This window comes from Spinacia oleracea, chromosome 1 (assembly GCF_020520425.1).
Source record: "Spinacia oleracea cultivar Varoflay chromosome 1, BTI_SOV_V1, whole genome shotgun sequence".
NCBI lineage: Eukaryota > Viridiplantae > Streptophyta > Magnoliopsida > Caryophyllales > Amaranthaceae > Spinacia > Spinacia oleracea.
The window spans coordinates 56,805,475-56,825,355 of NC_079487.1; the positions used below are offsets into that span (position 1 = coordinate 56,805,475).

Here is a 19,881-nt window from a genome sequence, read left to right on the forward strand (position 1 = left end):
TCACTCCAACATAACAAAAGCAAGCTCGTGTCCCGCCCCTTCAAAAAGGAAGTTTACTATTTAGGGCAATGTTTTAGTGGCTGATGAAATATTTTATATGTGGCCATCCAAATGAGACAATCACTTGAAAATTTAATTTGATGGCATTAACATAAAATTTATTAACAATATTGTTTGAAAGGGCCAAATTCTTAAATGGACCTGGTCCACACTAAATTTATTGTGGACCGTGCCTAAAAAAGTCAATAACTTGATTTTAATTTATTTTGAAGTGCTTGTTAGAATTATTATGAAAAAAACATCAAATAGGTGGTCAGTACATGTGCTTGAATCATGTAACTTTAAGTCACGTATCTCTTTTTAAAACATAGGATTACTTTGATTCAAAAAATTGTTAATATATCTAAGGAAGTTGGTGTTTAATTTATTATAGACACTATATGTGAACAATAAAAGTCACTACTCCGTATATATGTAAAGAGGTGCTGGAATAAATTGTTGGCCATATTATTGTAGACCAGATCCACACAAGAATAATCCTTGAAAGGGAGACTACATTAACCAATTTTCTGCAGTTACTGCAGGTTAAATCAAGTAAGATTATTCTTCAAACCTAGTAGAATAACCTCAAAAAATCAATGTATTACCTACTCGTTTGCACCATTATACTCGTTTTTACGAAAAGATATTGATATTCTTGCAGCCATGGCACATTAGAATTCATCAAAATCACCTATAATAGAAAGTATGGAGTATAGGTTTATCGACGTATGACGGAAAGATCAACAATTCCTGGGTGAGAAGTCTGGTTGACCCGTGGAGGTAAGACATCTATGCCACATTCGACTGTTCGGATTCACAGCTCTAGGAGTATGGATCACTTCTGTGATTGGAAGAAAAACATAATGCGTATTACAAATTCCCATTGTGATTCCGCTATATCCTGCAAAGGCACCGTGAACCTGCAAATACAGTATTACAACTTCAATTTGTTGTTATCTTAATAGTTTTCAAATACAGGACTTGAGTTTGTTTATTTCTTAATACTAGTATTTTTTTTATGGAGGCCAGGACACTCTAGATACACAGCACTGAGTACACACCAAATTTCCTCACTCAAAGATCCAAGTCAGCACTGAGTACACACCAAACGGATATATACAGCCCATACGATGGCTTGGTATTCCCTAATCTTGTAAAAAATTTACCTCATTCTATAGCAGAACATCTAACCTTGTTAAAGTTTCTTTAATGAAATTCACCCGATATCCTATGAAAAACTATCCAACTCTTAATATGCACCCGTCCTGTGCTAGACATGCTCTTCAAAGGGAAAAGGATTTAAGCAAAAGTTAAAAGTAAACTCGTAATTGGAAAGTAGAACTTCTTTTGGAAAAGTTGAAGCAGACATTTCTAGATTACTTAAAAAATTTAAAAGTTTTAAGATTTAATATCGTTAGAAGAATCTAAACTGATAGGTCAAGTTCTTCCATATTTTTTCCAAGAACATATCCAAAAAGTGCTTTAAGAAAATATTATGCCCAAAATGAATAAAGCAGGGATATATCGGAGGATCAGTGTGTTGGAGCTCTTAACAGGGGTCTGATCACTATTTATCTACTATCTGAGTTTTAGAGGACAGGAACAAGGAGGTTTGGATAACAGCATTTTGAATATACATTTGACAAAATTAAAACTTTGGTCCCAGCTTCTGGCACCAACGAGTGCAACCCTTCTCCCTCAGTCACACCCAAAAAACAAAGGAGCTTGTGCAAAGGACACCAGCAAAATAAAAACTTGCTTGCTAGTATCACTGGATTTTATGCAAACAGAGAGAAGTCGGCATTTTATGGCTGTGGTATGAAAGCAGGTGAGTTGCATGGAATTGCAATGCAGTATGGTTCAAGCTTTCAAGGTTGGGCCATTGCCATTCAGATATTGGGGGTCTGGGTCCCTGTAACTGCGAAAACGTTGTTTGCTGCAGATTGTGAAAAGCTAATAGAAAATGTCTGCTAGAATCAAAGTCTGGGGTTCTAGACACTTGTCTTTTATAGAGCGCTTGGCCGCTTGCATCTGGTAAATCTGTCCTTATGAGCATCAATGTTTATTGGGCTCAGATTTTCGTTCTACCTAATAGTGTCATCATTATCATTATCATTACCCCAGTGCCTCAAAGAGGCTCCCGCAAGAAGCGGGGTAAGGGGGGGTCGGGTGTACGCAACCTTACCCCTGCAATTGCAGAGAGGTTGTTTCCAATTGACCCAAAAGCGATAACGGGACGACAACGGGACGACCATCTCCTACTTCTTAGAAAGGAAGCGAAGAGGTTTTAAGAGCCATTTTGATTTAGTCCATTACATCCCACCGCCAAAAGAACAAAAGAATCTACCTAATAGTGTCTTGAAGAAAATTTAAACTCCGTCTATAGATCTTTTCTGCCGGACAGGACAGCGCAGTAGCTCAAAACCAGGTTACGTAAGGTGTAATAATTGTATAGGCCTAAAACATTATGGAGGTCTGGGGATAAGAAATGTGGTTCTACCGAAAATAAGGCAGTTCTAGGAAAGCAAGTGTGAGAAGTTGCAAGAAAAGCAGATAGTAATGTTGGTGCATAGGGTTTATATCAAGCACAGGGAGTGGATTGATTACAAGGCTCCTAGGTCTACAAGTTGGGATTGGGAATGCATTTGTAAGTGTAAAAATGATCAGAGATTGGCACTACAAGGCGATAGTTGGACGGTGTGCCTTAAATACAGCATAAAAAAGACTTATCCTTTTTTAATAAGACTGGGATTAAACGGAAACTGTGTAAATAGATTTGGAATCCTAGGGATCCGTACCATAGGATTAATTGTAGATCTAGGTTTACCCTTTCAAACACAGGTTCATGATGTGGCTGTATTGCTTGGTAGGCTACAGAACCGGTGATTTCTGACAAGTTTTGAGTAGAAAGAAGGTTTTGATTCATAGCTTCTCCTCTTTCCTTCACTACATAGATATCTTGACTTTCCACTTTTTTGTTTGGCCAGGGGGTAGTATAGATGGTGGTGGTGGTGATGGTTGGAGGGGGTGGGAGGGGTTTTCCCTTCCCCTCAGTCCTATTAGATGGTATGAGATGTTTGATTGAAATGAATTTTAATTGACCAAACAAAAAAAAAGCTTGTAGTCTCGCAGGAGATAAAGGACTTTTTTCCCAACATTGTACAGTATAAATTGTTTGTGTGATACAACAAGCCATCGCCTTAAAATCTTGGCTTTTCCATAACATCTATTATTAGACATACTATTAATACATCAGAGGAAAAAAAAAACTCACAGCATTTTGGCCAAGAACAGTGCACAATATGGCGTCAGAAGCGTTTGCACGTACTGACCGGACCATGTAGGTGGGGTCAATGTATTTGACATCAGCATGAATACCCTTCTCGTTGAAATAGCTTTTTATCTGTTGAATTGATCACATTTCTCATGTCATGGTATTATTGAGTACATTGACAAGGAGAACAAGAGACTTAGAGCCTTTACCCCAAAGAGAAATGAAGAACAGAACAGAGAAGACGACAAAATACTAAGCACTCGGTAACCACATGCTCAGGATACCTGATTCTTAAAATGTACTCCAATATCTCCAAGAACAGCATTTCCAGATAAGTCTTTCAAATCTGGTGCAGCCAACAGTTCCTGCATTCAAATATGGCCATTGATAGTGGAATAAATACATTTAGTTACAGTTTTAGAGAAAAATATTTGCCATACTCAACAAGCTGAAGGAGATTCTGGTTAGAGAAAATGTATAAAATAGCTGGAGAAACTTCTTTATGAACACAAAATTTTCATCATTGATTCAAAAGAAAATTTCTGTTCCGTTAATCAGATCGGTAGAAGTGGGCAGTGACATATAACGTGGCAATGGTTCGATTCCCCACCCCTTTAGATTAGCTATTGTCGCACCTGTTTTACATTTATAGAAGAGATCTCTGTAACAAATTCAACAGTGACAACCAGATACAAAAATACATTATACATATATACATACATACACACACATATACATACACACCTACATACATACACACACACACACACACACAAACACATACATATGAACCGATAGTGTAACGAACTAAGAGTCATGAGAGGCAAAGGAAAACTTAGAGAGAGAAAGAGAAAGAAAAAGAAAAAAGTGAACCCATCCCATGAAACTTCTCCGCCACACCTCACAAAAACTAGATCTTTGATAAGTCCGTCGCTTCACCTCCTCAAGAACACTAGTAGATCTATCAACCACCTTGCTAATTTTTTGCCTCTTTGGGATTTTTTCAGTAATAATAACTCACCGCTTCTTGTTATTGGTCAATTAAAGTTGTGTAATCCCTTCATCCAAAAAGCTAATACACTTTCTGGGAAACCCAAAAGCTACCGTATTCATAATTATGAGATATCGTTGATGGCGAGTGGTCCAAAGTTTAATTTGCTCGGGATTAAGGAAAAGGTTTTTCCAGCTCTACTCAAGTTTAATCTTTTTGTAGCTGTGATGATTATTATTTTGGGGCGTTTCAAGAAAATCGATTTGCATTCTTTACAAGCTTTGGGAACATCTCTGCTGAGTTTTTCTCATCTCCACACGCTACAGGGAAGTCTATATCTCTTATTTCAGTCGATTTAGATTCCGTTTTAATGTTTTATGTTTGTCTTAATTGGACTCCTCTTTTCTCTATGTGCATGCTGAGGTGTTTAATTACTTTTCTAGATCCTTCCTGGAATTTGAATTGGTTCCCCCTCTCCCATGTGTGCTTATTTTTTACTCAAATTTTTGCGTGGGGATGGGTTTTTGTGGAGTATATATACCTAGTTTTTGAAGTCAGTTTTCACTCCAAGTTTGCAATCTTACTAAACTCCGTTCTGCCTTCAACCTTATACTTTACTTCCTTCCTTGCCTGCTTGTTTCCCTCTTTAATGTCTGAGTTCACCTCTTCCAAAAGCTATGCCAACGCTCTTACAAAACAACACCCTGCTTCTCCCGTTTCTCCTTCCCAACTTGGGTCTGATGAATATGGAAGTGATAGTTTGGATAGCTATCATAGTGACACCTCTTCCCACTCCAACCCCTCAAATCCGAAACAACTTGTGGGAAGTAACAATTCTGGTCTTCCTTCCGATCCCGCTGCTACAGATGGTCCATGTCCTCCTCCACAGACAATTCCAAAATCCAGTTCAACCTAGCGTGAAGGACAAAGCTCCAAAGGTCTCCTCAGCTGAAATAGACAACCTCAAGTCCACTGTCCTCCTTGCTAAAGTTTGGGGTGACTTCATCCCCTCTGCAGCTATCTCTTCCAGGTTGCGCCGGGATTGGAGTTTTATCAAAGGTGAGGTCTCTTTTAGATACACTAACAATGGCTGGTTTATGATCACTTTCACCAATCCTATAGATAAAACTGGAGTTTGGGAAAATAGGCCTTGGTTTGTTCAGGGGCTTAATGTTGTCCTTCACCCTTGGAAACCAGATTTTTTGCCTTTTGAAAATGATATAACCCATGTTGATCAATGGATTAAAATCCCCTTTTTACCTAATGAGTACTGGACATGGGACCATCTGGCTGAGTTAACTAAGGGCATAGGTAAACTTATAAAGCTAGACAAATACACCCTTCAAAATGATGACAAAGCTCAATTTGCTCGTGTTTGTTTAAATATTGATATTACCAAGCCTGTTCCATGCACTTTAACCATCTTGGGTGAATCTAGGAAACTTGATTTTTTCCTTTCCTATGAGGGAGTTCATGAAGTTTGCCCCCTTTGTGGAAAAAAAGACCATACCCTAAGTGCCTGCCCGAAAAAGCCCTCCCCATGTCTTGAGCTTGTTGTAGCACAGTTTGAAGCTAGCACGTTAGGGTCCAATGCTGAAAATTCTGCACCTCAGGAAAATGATTGGATTTTTGTAAAACCTCGGAGGAAGGGTAGAGCTTTCTTTTATGGAAGAGGTAGGGGGAGGCGTGGTCCTTTCAACAATCACCATCGTGCCCATAACCCGAGTAGGAATGGTAACACTGATTCCTCTTCCCCCATAGGTGTTGTTCAAGTCTCTCCGATCTCTCATGTTAACTCCGATGCTATTGTCCCGGTCTCTAATGCCTTTGCAACCTTGGGAGATTTCCAAGTTACTTCGGGTCAACAAATAACCCTTAACCCACCTAATGTTGTTGCTCCATCTATTTCTGGTCTGGTGGCTGATAATGAGGGAGATGATATGGATGATGCTTTTTTCTCTTCTTTGGGGGTAATCCATCATAATCCTGACATAGGCTTTGATGCGGAGATGTCCTTGTTGCATACAATTGAAGATCCGGCTGAATTTCCTAAGAGGAGAAAGAGAGATGAGGGTAGCTCTTCCCCATCTCCCTACATTGCTACTCCATGATATTGTACCTAAGTTCGTGTGTTCTTCCTAGCTTAAGATGCTGCTCCTTGTCTCTTTTTATTTTATTAGCTTTTTCCATTTTCTTTTCTTGTACTTGTAGTATTTTGGCCAAGAGAAACAGCCTTGCTCTCACTGCTAATATTGTGGTTGTTTTCTCCTTTTGTAAACATTTTGCTATGCTAAGTATGAATCAATTTAGTTTACTTTATGCCCTTGTGTTACTGTTCTTCCTCCTTGTATATTTTATCTTTTCTCCTAATGAGTTTCTCCTATGCATTTTGAACTGTCTGTTATGTTTCATTAACTTTTTCTTAGTCATACCTAATATCATTTGGCTATCTCTTTGCATCTGGTCTTTGGTGAGTAATGTTAGTTGGGTTCATGCTCTCTCCATCTCCAATCCTCATATTAGTTGGTTATGGCAGCAGATAATGGAAAATTTGATAACTAAGTTACGAATTTGGAACCCGTATTTTTTCCAGTTTAATGTTAAGGTCTATCCCGAACCTGAGGTTCTTTGCGTTCGTCCCTTCATTTGTACTTGTCTCTTGAACTCCATGAATTGTACTTACTCCTCTAATTGGGCTTGCTGTTTATACAATATGACCCCTTTTAATTTGATAATGAATATTACAGATATGCTTAACATTTTTTCTTTTCTGTGCAAGATACAATTTCAAAGTACGGTAGCCCTTCCCCCGGGCAGATGGACTATGAGGAAGAGCCAATATGCTCCTACTCAACAAGATTTCTCTTTCTCTCCTGTAGTTTTCACTCTTACATCTGTTTTATTCATATTCATATTACTGTATTTCTTTAGATGTATTACTCTGATTTATGTTGTGGAATGGGTTGAATCAACCCCTTGGAATCGAGTGCGAGACACTCGCTGTGGATCATGGGTGGCACTTGTGTGCACCAATCGTTAAATTTTAAGTAATAGATGAGAGTCCTAAGTTGGAACATTCATGGTGGGAAAAAGCCCTCAGCTCTTGCAGAATTGGTGCACTTAAAGTATAAGTATAAGCCAGATATCATTTTTGTTTTTGAAACTTTAACCAACCATGCAAACAGTAAGAAGATTTTAAATGCTCTACATTTTGATAACAAACACATTATTGAACCTGTTAATCACACCGGTGAGATTTGGGTATGTTGGAACAACAATGATGTTATGATTAAAAGTCTTGACTTAAATGATAGGTGTGCCCATTTACTTATCAATTATAAGCCTTTAAATAAAGATTTCCTTATTTCTGGGGTTTACTGCCCAGCTCAGGAAGCAGATAAGGATCCGTTTTGGGTATATCTTGAAAATTTCTATAAGAATGTGCAGCCTAGAAAAAATACGCGGATGCGGTCGCGTTCGCGGTAACGGTCGCGTTGTCGCGGAAACCGCTTGTAACGGAAGAATAAAACGGATCACGGCTAACGCGGTGTGAATTTTTTGAAAAAAACCACATTAGCATGTCTAAGCCTTATTATTACATTTTTAGTCTAAAAAATATTATATCAAGACAATATAACCAAATCTATCTTAATATTAGTGACTATTATATTATGTGAACAAATAAGCACTAGAAATATCATGTTTCATAAACTACATAACTAATTACAAAAATACTTTTGGTCAATTTATGTAAAAGAACGGTGTAACGGGGAAAAAAACGTCTAACGCGGCGAGTCACCGTTATGTAACGGACGTCGCGGGGAGAAAGATGTGATTTTTGTCAAACTGTAACGTAACGGGTTTTCGCGTAACGGAAAATCCAAAATAGGTTACAGAACGGCCGTTACGTAACGGAACGGCCGAGTTTTTATTCCATGATGTGCAGACTCCGTGGTTATTAGTAGGAGATTTTAATGAAATGCTCACCCATAATGATAAACTAGGTGGTCTCCCTCTTTCGAATAATCAACTAAATCGTTTACCCCACTTTTTGGCACAAACTAATGCTATTGATATTCCATGTTTACAAAATGCTTTCTCTTGGAAACAATGTCATGGTAATAATATCATCTATGAACGCCTTGATAGAGCTTTAGGAAGCCTAGATTTCTTTAATTCCTTTTCTAATAGCACTTCTTCGTATGGAACTTTCACTGTTTCTGACCATGCCCCCCTTCTTTATGACTCGCATTTTAAGAATAATAACTATGATCCAAAACTGTTTAGCTTCCAAAACCTTTGGACGTTAGAGGATCAGTCTCACTTAATAGTTAAGAACGTCTGGCCAACACCTATTACAGGTTCTCGATTTTTTAGGATTCAACAAAAACTAATAAGAATTAAACACCATCTTAAAGAGTGGGCAAAAAAAAGATATGGCAACAATAACAATAAGCTAATTGCCAATGAAGAAAATATCAAACTAGAAAATAGCCTTCGAGTGCAACCTTTCAATCCAATCTTAGTTAGCCATATTAATCGAATGATTAGACAAAGGGAGAAGATTCTCCTATTTGGCCAAAAGACTTGGGGGACTATTAGTCGGAAAAAGTGGCTAACTCAAGGAGACAGAAGCTCTAGATTTTTTCATCATAGAATGAAAAAGAAAATAGCTAGTACAACTATCTATAGATTAAGAGATGAGAATGATATTTGGCACAACGAGAAAGATGAAGTTAAAAATCTCCTAATTCGTTCTTTTAAAGCTAGATTTAAATCCGATCATACCAACCCAAGACAAATTGACATTTCTTTTGTTGAACCCATTGTTCAACCGGAAGACCACAACATGCTCCTAGCCCAAGTTACTAATGAAGAAATTAAAAATGCATTTTTTGATATGAACCCTCATAAAGCCCCTGGATCAGATGGTTTTGGAGCGAAGTTTCTCCATTCGTACTGGTCAATTAGTGAGAAAGATGTATGTTTAGCCATTAATAGTTTCTTTCACCATGGTCGTCTACCTCTCTCTCTAAACCACACTCTTATCACATTGATTCCCAAGACTGAGATGCTAGAAACCCCTAATCACTTCCGACCAATCAGTTTAGTCAATACGATTTATAAAGCAATCTCAAAAATTTTAGTCAATCGCTTATGTCCAATTCTAACAAATAAAGTAAGCCCGCTCCAAAATGCTTTTACTCCAGATAGATCGATCCATGATAACCTGCTTATAGTAAATACTTTCCAAAATTCGAAAAATAAAACTGGTTGGTGTGCTCTCAAACTTGATATGGAAAAGGCATACGATAGAATGGAATGGGATTTCCTCTGGGAATGCCTTAAAGCCTTTGGTTTTCCACAAAAATGGATAGATTGGGTACACGAATGTGTTACAAAAGTCTCATCATCCCTAAAAATTAATGGTACATCAACTGAGTGGTTTAGACCGTCTCGTGGACTTCGACAAGGGGATCCCCTCTCCCCTTACCTATTTATTTTATGTATGGAGGTCCTTATTCGTAAACTAGCCATTGAGAGCCTTAAACCAAAGGCAGGAATAGGTTTCAAAATTTGCCCCCGCTCTTTTAATATCCCATGCCTTTTATTTGCTGATGATAGTTTAGTCTTTTGTAAAGCTACTGCTTCTTCGTGTCAAAAGTTAAAAGCTTTGATTGACGACTTTTGTAAAGACTCGGGACAACTAGTTAATTTCCATAAGTCTTCAATAATTTTTTCAAAAAATGTATCAAATTCTAAACGTCACTCTTTAGCTAGTCATTTTAACATGGCCCCAAAAATTAGCCTGGGACGGTATTTAGGAATGAGTTTCAGCTCATACTATCCAAAGAAGCAAGATTGTACCAATATTATTGAAAAAACGGAACAAAGAATCCAACATTGGGAATCAGGTTTTTTATCGAAGGCAGGTCGACACACACTTATTCAAAGCAACCTTGAAGCTCTCCCCTCTTATATTTGTTCATCCTCGATGATACCGACGAGCATTGCTTCTAATTTGGATACAATCCACAAGAACTTTTTCTGGAGACAAACTAAAGAAAAGAATAGTATCCCCTTAATTGCCTGGAAAACAATATGCCAACCTAAGAAGCTGGGAGGGCTTGGCCTTAGGAGAACTATGCCCCTTAATCAAGCTTTTATAGCCAAATTAGGATGGAAAATCCTTTCTGACCCAAACAATTTTTGGGTAAAAATCATTCGAAATAAATACCTGACTGATTCAACTTTCTTCGACTATAATTCAAAGTCGAAAGATTCTTTCATTTGGAGAAAGATATTATCTCAAAGGGAACTCTTAAGAAAAGGAATTCGTTGGAAAATAGGGGATGGTCGAGATATTCTTTTCTGGTTAGACAATTGGACGTGTCATTGTAGCCTTATTGAATTACTTGGTACCAGCCCCACTCAAGTAAACATTAATGAAAAAGTTTCGGATTATATTCTTCCTGGGGGAAAATGGGATTTAGAGAAGCTTAAAAACATTCTTTCGGACAACCATGTCAAGATAATAGCTGGGATTCCCCTCCCAACTTCACCAATGACCGACACTCCGGTGTGGGGTCTAAACTCTTCAGGGACCTTTACTGTTAAATCGGCAACTTGGTTAGCTCATGGAATAAACCCCGACAAATCAACTTGGAAGGGAAAATGGATTTGGAAAGTGGATGTACCACCAAAAATTCAAATCTTTCTATGGCAAGTCATTCATAACAGCTTAAGTGTACGGAACACCCTATTTAAACGACATATAATACCCTTCAATACTTGTGCTCTTTGTGACACCCGTATTGAGACAATTGACCATCTATTTCTCTCTTGCCCTAAGACAAAGAAATTGTGGACTCTTTCTCTAACCAAACATTGGCTGGATGCCCCTGTCTCTGTTACTTCAATTGACGAAGCTTTTAAAAACTATCAAACGCACAAGACCGCACTTAGGAAGTTCATTTTCCTCATTTGGAGTCTCTGGAAAGAACGCAATGCCACAATTTTCCGTAATGAAAAGTTTGATGTCTTTCGAATTTATCATCGCGCTCGTCACACGTTTATGGAATGGGACTACAGAACCCGTATAGACTCTTTTCTTTCTTTGGGGGAGCCTATCAGGCAACCCCGTTCTCACCCTCCCTCTAACCACCACCTCATCTCAGTAGCATGGGAGGCCCCTCCTCCTAACTTCTTCAAACTCAACTTCGACGGTTCGGTTCATCATAATTCAGCAGCAGCAGGAGTAATCATCCGCAACTCCAATGGTCAACCTCACAAAGCTTGTGCTTACAATCTAGGTTCTACTTCATCGTTCGTCGCAGAAGCCACAGCTCTCCACCTTGGCATCGTCCTTGCGCGTGATATGGGTATTTCTAACCTCCACATCGAAGGTGATAACCTCTTAGTAATAAATGCGGTGCTTGGTACGTGGTCCTCTCCCTGGCAAATTGATCACATTATTACTGATATTCGGATTCTCCTGAATTCTTTCTGCAATTGGAAAATCAGACATGTCTACAGAGAAGCAAATAGAGCTGCAGATTGGATTGCTAATGTTGGTCATCTGGTTTCTACTAGATTAGATATTGATATTTGTAATAACTCTAGTTTATTTCCCATCATTTCTTCTGATGCATTAGGAGTGCCCCTCGTGAGGAGGGTCTCCTAGTGCTTTTCCTTTTCTTCTTACCTTGTAAAAAAAAAAAAAAAAAAAAAAAAACACACACATATATATATACATACACACACACACACACACACATACATACATACATACATACATACATACATACATACAAACATACATACATACATACATACATACATACATACATACATACATACATACAAACAAACATACATACATAACATACATATATGATATATTACACACATATCTTCTTTTTGTTTACATTCACTTTTAATCAACAAAACCTCACCACAATTCTCTCCTAAATATGCATACCAGAGATAAATGGGAAGTAGGAATGCATGGAGTATAATTTATAGTTCCATAAGGGTTCAGGTCAGTGTAACATAATTTGCTTTTTCAATTCCCGGTTCGCCCAAAATGGGACAAATATAGGCGAAAGCCGACCATAATTCGCTCTTTTCGGATCGCAATTCGCAGGGAGATTAGGGAATTATGTAACACTGGTTCAAGAAGAGATACAAAGTAATACACTCCTTTTTTTTTATAATTTACACGCTTTGTATTTAACACTATTCACATATTCCCCTTTGACCCATGTTTTGCATGGAAAAATATAGTCATTTGGGATAATGTTAGATTCTATTCAATAAATATTTTCAATGTAAGATGATAGATGAGCAGCCCCATATGTGAGGAGGACTCAAGAAGGAATTATTTTTCCTTTGTCCATTAAGCCATTAGTTTCGGTAAACTATTGAAAGGAAAGATCCTAGACCACTATGGATCTTGTTTCATTTTAAAGATAATATTAAAATTAACCATTAAGGCTGTATTGGAGTTTCTAGCTGAGATTTTGGGGTTTTAATCATCTTTATGGTAAGATAATGTAAATTGAAAAAAAAGGGTGATTAAAAGGGGAATTTGTTACTATAGCACGTGTTTGGTCCGGCCAATGCATGTTTGGGACTTGGAAGGTCGGGGATTGGAAAATAATACTCCATACTTAACATGCGTTGTTCCTTAGAACTCATTTGTAAGATTTATGTCCAACCATTTTGGATCAGCAACTAGGGATGTCAATGAGACGAGAATTTTAATATACTACTCGGGCTCAGTTTCGGCTAAAGCTCGTTCATGTTTGTTTTCTTAATAAACGAGTCGAGCTTGATCAACTTTTGAAGCTCATTTAATGCACGAGCTTGAACATGAACATATGTATACTCGTTCATTAAAGTTCATGAACAACTTGTTTATTTATGGTCATGAACAAGCCCGTCTATAAAGTATGTTATCTGGGAAAAATAAATTCTAATAATTCAACCATTGGACGGTTGTCCTAAAACAATCCCACCTTCCAGGTAATTACAAATAATCCGAACTTTGGTGGATTACCTTCTCAAATCGGTCCCTTGGGACCTTCATCCTGTATAACAAGTATTCCCTCCGTCCCAAATTAGTTATTACACTTTCCTTTTTCGTCCGTCTCAGATTAGTTGTTACACTTTTAAATTAGGAATGACCCCACAATTATTATATTATCCCTCTCTTTCCACTAATTTTTTTGGTCCCCACACCCTCTCTCATTCAATTAAAAAAATGTCCCACTAACTCCTATCACATCTACTTTTTCAATAAAATAACAATTGATAATCAAACAACCACTTATCACCTAAAAGTTTGTGCAAAGGTAAGTTTAATAACTAATTTGGTACGGAAGGAATAATATTCTTTTTAAAGAGTATTATCCCTCCAAGATCTCGGTTCATCGTCTTCCATATTACAGCATCTTTGTTGCAGGCCAAAACCAGGCCCCCACCACTAAACAACATTGCCAAATACCACAACAATCCATAACTATTCCATTTTAATTACTTAAAACCAAAAATCCCTTTTACAGAAAAAAAAAATAATAATAATAATAATAATAATAATAATAATAATAATAATAATAATAATAATAATAATAATCAATTAAAAGTTACGGAGTATATGTAAACTCAATCAAATCTTCATTAATCTACTTTAGCGAGAATAAGCTCTAAAGATTGAAATGGGTACTCATAGAACAACTGGATTTTGAATCAATCAATTGAAGGGCAACTCAAATAAGCAAAATGTAAGTCAAATTTTTCTGGTGAATATTTTGGAATGGACAGCTGGATTTGAATCAATTAATTGAAGAGTATTGGAAAAGGGAGAGAAGAAAAGAGCCGGAGGAGTGGGATTGGGTTGCCGAAAATAGCTTGTGAAAGGGGTAGGCGACATTGTTGATTGGTCGAGTTACGAAAATGGCGGGCATAAGGAATTAAGGACAAGATCAGGTGTTGGTTTGGCTGTGTATGAAGATGGTATGTGGTTCTCGGAGGTTCGGGAATTGGTTTCCATGGTGGTCGTAATGATGTGTGTTCAAGATTTACGGGGAGGAAGACAGAGAAGAAGATTATTGTATTTTATTTTAGTATTTTAAAATAATTAGGAGCAATGGCTTAGTATGGAGGTTGGTAGGTTAGGTGGTTGTGCAACACCTCCACCTATTCCACTCACACTGCAGACGTACACTCGCGGGCTATGTTACTCAGACACAGTGTATAAAAAGGCGCGCCTAGGCTCTGAGGCGCAAGGCGATTGGAGCCAGCGCCTTTTATTGTCTAGGCGAGGCGACTTCAATGAGGCGCACCTAAGGCGCAAAAAGGCGCACTTTGAGGCGCAAAAAGACGCAAAAAAGGCGCACCGACCAAGAGACACACCATTTTTTCACTCTTTTTTTTCACTTTTTATTAGGGCGCCTCACTTCAATGAGGCGCGCCTCGAGGCGCTGGGAACTCCAAATCGCCTTGTTGCGCCTTGAGCCTTTTTATACATTGATCAGACACGAGTGTCGGTGTCGTGTCCGACAAGGTGTCGGAGTATGTGACACTCCGATTCAAAAATTTGCAGACACTCCGACACGGTCAAAGGAGTGTCTTGACTTGTTTTAGACACGTCTCCTATACAAAGTGTCGGGTAATAAAACGCGACACTTTTTATAAAAATAAATAGCTTATTAAAAAAATTAAAGACTAAAATATTAATAAAATTTACTCAATATCCAAATGCAAAATTTAACAACATAAATTTCTACATAAATAAATACTTAGAAGTTGAAAGGTCTCGAAACATAAAAAAATCAGGAAAAAAAATTAAATCGGAGGGGTGCGTATTAATCAGGCACGTGAGTTTGTTTTAGAAAGAAAACCAGAATCAGTCACGTGGGTATGTTCCCACTTTCCATATCCCTAATTTATTAAAAAAAAAAGATTTTTTGGATAAAACCACCTTTTAAAGTTCAACTTTTTGAAATAACCACCTTATATGTTTTTTTTAAAAAAAAAACCACCTTAAACTTACAAAGTTTAAGAAATCACCACTTTCTGTTAACTTCCGTCAAATGTTCCGTCAGTGGGGCCCACATCCAACGACCAAAAATTCGGAAGTTAACGGAACATTTGACGGAACATTTGACGGAAGTTAACAGAAGGTGGTGATTTCTTAAACTTTGTAAGTTTAAGGTGGTTTTTAAAAAAAAAAACATATAACGTGGTTATTTCAAAAAGTTGAACTTTAAAAGGTGGTTTTATCCAAAAAATCCAAAAAAAGAAAAGAAAAGAAAAAGATGAAAAAGCTGCAGAAAACTAGAATCATGCACATGGGTTTGTTCCCACTCCCCACAACCCTAATTTATTTAAAAAAGGTAAAAAAGAAAAGAAAGAAAAAGATGCACCAGTCCACCAAGAGAAGAACGATGGAAGCCATAGCCATGGCTATCGTCAAGAAGTTAATTTCAATGAAAATCAAAATTGAAGAGTGCATTTAATTCGTTATTTCCTCTATAGAAAAAGCCCTAACAATATTTTACTTATCTCGCGTTCTCTGACCTTCAATTGCCAGAGGTAGGGTTTCGATTTCGTGACAAGTTTTGAATTTTCTTACTCCTTTTCTTTTATCTTCCCGATTCTGACACTTCATTACGGACCCTTTTCCGACACCGGTGTCGACACCTTCCTGGACGTGTCGAGTATCGTGTCACGGGTCGGGTTGTGTCGACACCGACACCCACCGCGAGAAGAAGTGCCGGAGTAACATAGCTCGCGGGAAGAGGAGACAAGCACTGCACCAAATGCAACTGAACACAGAAGCAGCCACAGCAGAACATGAAACCACTTCACCTAGTGGAGGCATCCCTTAAGACTTTAAAGAAGTTTGTCCCGTTGTAACAGCTATCTTAGCTTTACTTTTTGTCTTATGTGGAAGTTTGTAAATAAAAAGGGGGGGAAGTTGAGAGTATTTGGTTAAGTGGGAAAGCTAAGACCTCTCGAATGTCTCTTGGTGATTTTACATTAAGCTTCAAGCATTATCATTTATAAAAATCATACAACATTCCTCTATATCATTTTGTTAGCACATCAGTGAGATAGACAGGAGAGCACACAGGGATTCCTTGCAAGTGAGACTGGGGAGCAGGGATTCCATGCAATTGGTATCACAGCAGTAACGAATCAGAAAAGGAGCTAACATGGTGCAATCATACAACCAGAGGATTGAGACGTTGGAAACTGGGATACCGTAAGTGGGGCAGCATATGTCAGGGGTAGAAGGATGGGTGGACATCCTTGAAGGCACCATTCAACAAGTTTTAGGAGAGGGCATGGCGGCTTTCCGGCATCCCAATCCCCCTCTTAATCCTCCTCTTAGAACCGTGTGGCACATGCGTTATCAAGAAAGACTCATGGCGAAGTGGAGTTAGGCGCTTCGATTTCGTCCTAAAGGGTGGACTAGGCTGTTTTCGAACAAGAGGTGAACGCCGATACGCTGATTCAAGGGATGAAGGAGGGGTTTGAGGTGGTGGAAGGCAAACTCCTCTACAAGGGAAGGTACGCATTTCCCAAGAACTCATCCACCATCCCTGCTTGCTTTTTGAGTACCACAATTCAGTAGTAGCAACTGGGGGACACGGGGGTGATGTAAAGACCTACCTTCGAATAGCTCAAGAATGGTTTTGGCCGGGAATGCGTAAAGTGGCGGCAGATTATGTGAAGCATGGTGAAGTATGCCAACGAAACAAAACATCACAGAAAAGACCCACGAGATTAATTCAACCGCTGCCTATTCCTTCTCGTATTTGGGAAGACATCTCCATGGATTTCACAGAGGGGCTCCCGATTTCGAAAGGGATCAATACAGTCCTAGTGGTAGTTGACCGGCTCTCAAAGTTTGCACATTTTTTGGGCTTGCGCCACCCCTTCACTGTCGTAACAGTAGCACACTTTCATCAAGGAAATCGTTCGATTACATGGATTTCCTTCATCAATTGTGTCCGATCATGATCGTATTTTCCTGAGTATCTTTAGGAAGGAGCTTTTCAGACTACAAGGGAATTCTCTTGAATGAAGTACAACTTATCACCCTCAATCGGATGGGCAGTCGGAAGTGGTGAACAAGTACTAGAAGCGTACCTACGATGTTTTGCATCCGATCAGTCCAAGACATGGTCCAAGTGGTAGTCATGGGCGGAATATTCATACAATTCAGCACCGCATAACGCCACCAAAGTTACCCCATTCAAGGTTGTCTATGGCAGAGATCCTCCCCCATAGTCAAATTTAATAATGGTGAAACAGGAGTTGAGAGCTTTGAGGAAAACTTGATTTAATGCTGGTCGAGCTACTCTTAACCTTGTTCAAATCACAGAAGCGAATGATAGGTGGAAAATCGCCAAAGGAGAGAGGTGGAGTTCGAGGTAGGTACGTTAGTCTACTTGAAACTCTAATCCTTCTGACAAAAGTCATTGGCTAAGAGGCCTTTTGAGAAGCTGGTTGCACGATACATGGGCCTTTCCCAGTGATGCAAATGGTGGGCAAAGTGGCCTACAAACTGCATCTACCACTTGATTGCAAGGTGCACCTTGTCCATGTGTCGCAGCTCAAACAGGCCATGGGCATCAACTCACTTTTGACCTTGAGTTGGTTGTGAATTATTGCAGATGCGTTCAGTTCGTAGGAATTGGAAAGCAGTATTAGAAATGTTACTAAAGTGGCAAGGCTTATCTGAGTTCGAAGCTATGTAGGAGGATGCTAGAATGATCGCTTATCGTTTTCCAGCCTTCCACCTTGAGGAAAAGGTGAGTTTCTTGCGAGGGAGTATTGTAATACCTACACCTATTCCACCCACACTGCAGACATACACTCGCAGGAACACACAGTAGAACATGGAACCACTTCACCTAGTGGAGGCAACCCTTAAGTCTTTAAAGAAGTTTGTCCTGTTGTAACAACTATCTCATAACAGCTATCTCTGGCTGAGTAACTTTTTGTTTAAATGTTTTTTGTCGTATGTGGAAGTTTGTAAATAAAAGTAGAGGGAAGGGAAGCAGTAGAATTATCTTGAGAGTATTTGGTAAGTGGGAGAGCTGAGACCTCTCGAATGTCTCTTGGTGATTTTACATTGTAAGCTTCAAGCGTTATCATTTATAAAACTCATACATTCTGTTAGCAGATCAGTAAGACAGGAGCAGGGATTCCTTGCAGGTTGTCGAAGGTCCGGGAATGGGCTGCAATGGTGGCTGCAATTATGGGTGTTCCAGATTTAAGGGGAGGGAGAGAGGGAAGGAGATTATTGTTTTTTATTTTAGGTTTTTTTTAAAATAAGTAGGAGCAATAGAAATAAGAAGCATGGCTCAGTTTACCAGTTGAACCAGTTGAACGGGTTAGCTCAGGTTAGGGGCCATTTGAAAAAGAAACTCTCAAAATAGGGATTATTATTAGTTAATAAAATTGTAGGACTTTTTTAAGAAGAAAGACCAAAGGTTGGATTATTAGAATTATTTTTTCCTACTTTTATTATAAATTAAAAATTATATTTTGACTTTTAACCTCCCAACAAACATTATCATACACAGTAGAATAAAAAAAGAAGTTAAAAACAGAATTATAATTGTTTAATTAGCGCACATCCCAACACATGGTTGCAGAGAACCAAAATTATGGCATAAAGTGTCGTATATTCATATTTGATAACCTTCTTTTATTTAAAAAGTTAGATAAAATTAGAAAATCTCCAAAGCTTGATATTGGAAAGGAAAATGGAGGAGCCCAAAGCACAGAACTCTAAATTCTGTTTTACCGGACGCAAAACTCATTTTAAAAAATGCTCGTGTATTAACTCGGCTCGATTAATAACTGAGTCATTCACAAAACGTTCACGGACACATGATCTCCTAAAACTGAGCTTGAACAGAATTTGAGCTCGGTTAAAAGCTCGGATCGAGCTCGCCTAAGTTAAATAAACATGAACATGAGTAAGGTTACTAGGCTCGACTCGGCTCATTTACACCCCTATATGTAACCTCTCAAAAAGATCCATGACAAGCTAGAACTACGGTTGAGCAAAATTATCAAAAAAATCGAAACCTAAGCCGATATTCGTTCTGAGAAAGTGGGTGCCAAAACCAATATGGTAATCGAATTAGGTACCCGATCCGAATATCTACATATGGGTACGGTTATGGATATCATTTTAAAAGTAAAGGGTGCCCGATAATGATTCGTACTCTTTTCACCCAGCTTAAATGAATATTTTTGTCGAAAGTCTAAAGTACGAAGTCTGTTAATAATCTAATTGAGTAAATAGTACTCCGTAATTTTATTAGTAATGTAGTCGAAATCATGTGCTAATATTGGTAGTCAGTGTTAAATGCTAATTATAATAATTTGATTATCATGTCTAACTTTTCAGATTTCATATCATATCGGGTACCTTGGATACCCGAACGGTTCATTGATATCAAATTTAGTGTTATAAGCTATCGGATGCCCGGTCCGAAAATGATATCGATTCAGGTACCCGACCCATACTAACCCGCCCTACATA

General features: G+C 38.4%; 1 protein-coding gene across 1 annotated transcript in view; it reads right to left on the reverse strand.

Moving 5' to 3' along the window:
* Positions 1-443: 443 nt before the first annotated feature.
* Positions 444-19,881, reverse strand: part of LOC110774875 (ATP-dependent 6-phosphofructokinase 5, chloroplastic) — a 33,122-nt gene continuing 13,684 nt past the window's right edge. The window contains exons 12-14 of the mRNA XM_021979468.2: positions 3,601-3,681; positions 3,317-3,445; positions 444-962 (exon numbers count right to left, since the gene is read on the reverse strand). Coding sequence (XP_021835160.1) covers positions 783-962; positions 3,317-3,445; positions 3,601-3,681 — 390 coding nt within the window. The 3' untranslated portion in view covers positions 444-782. The remainder of the gene's footprint in view (positions 963-3,316; positions 3,446-3,600; positions 3,682-19,881) is intronic.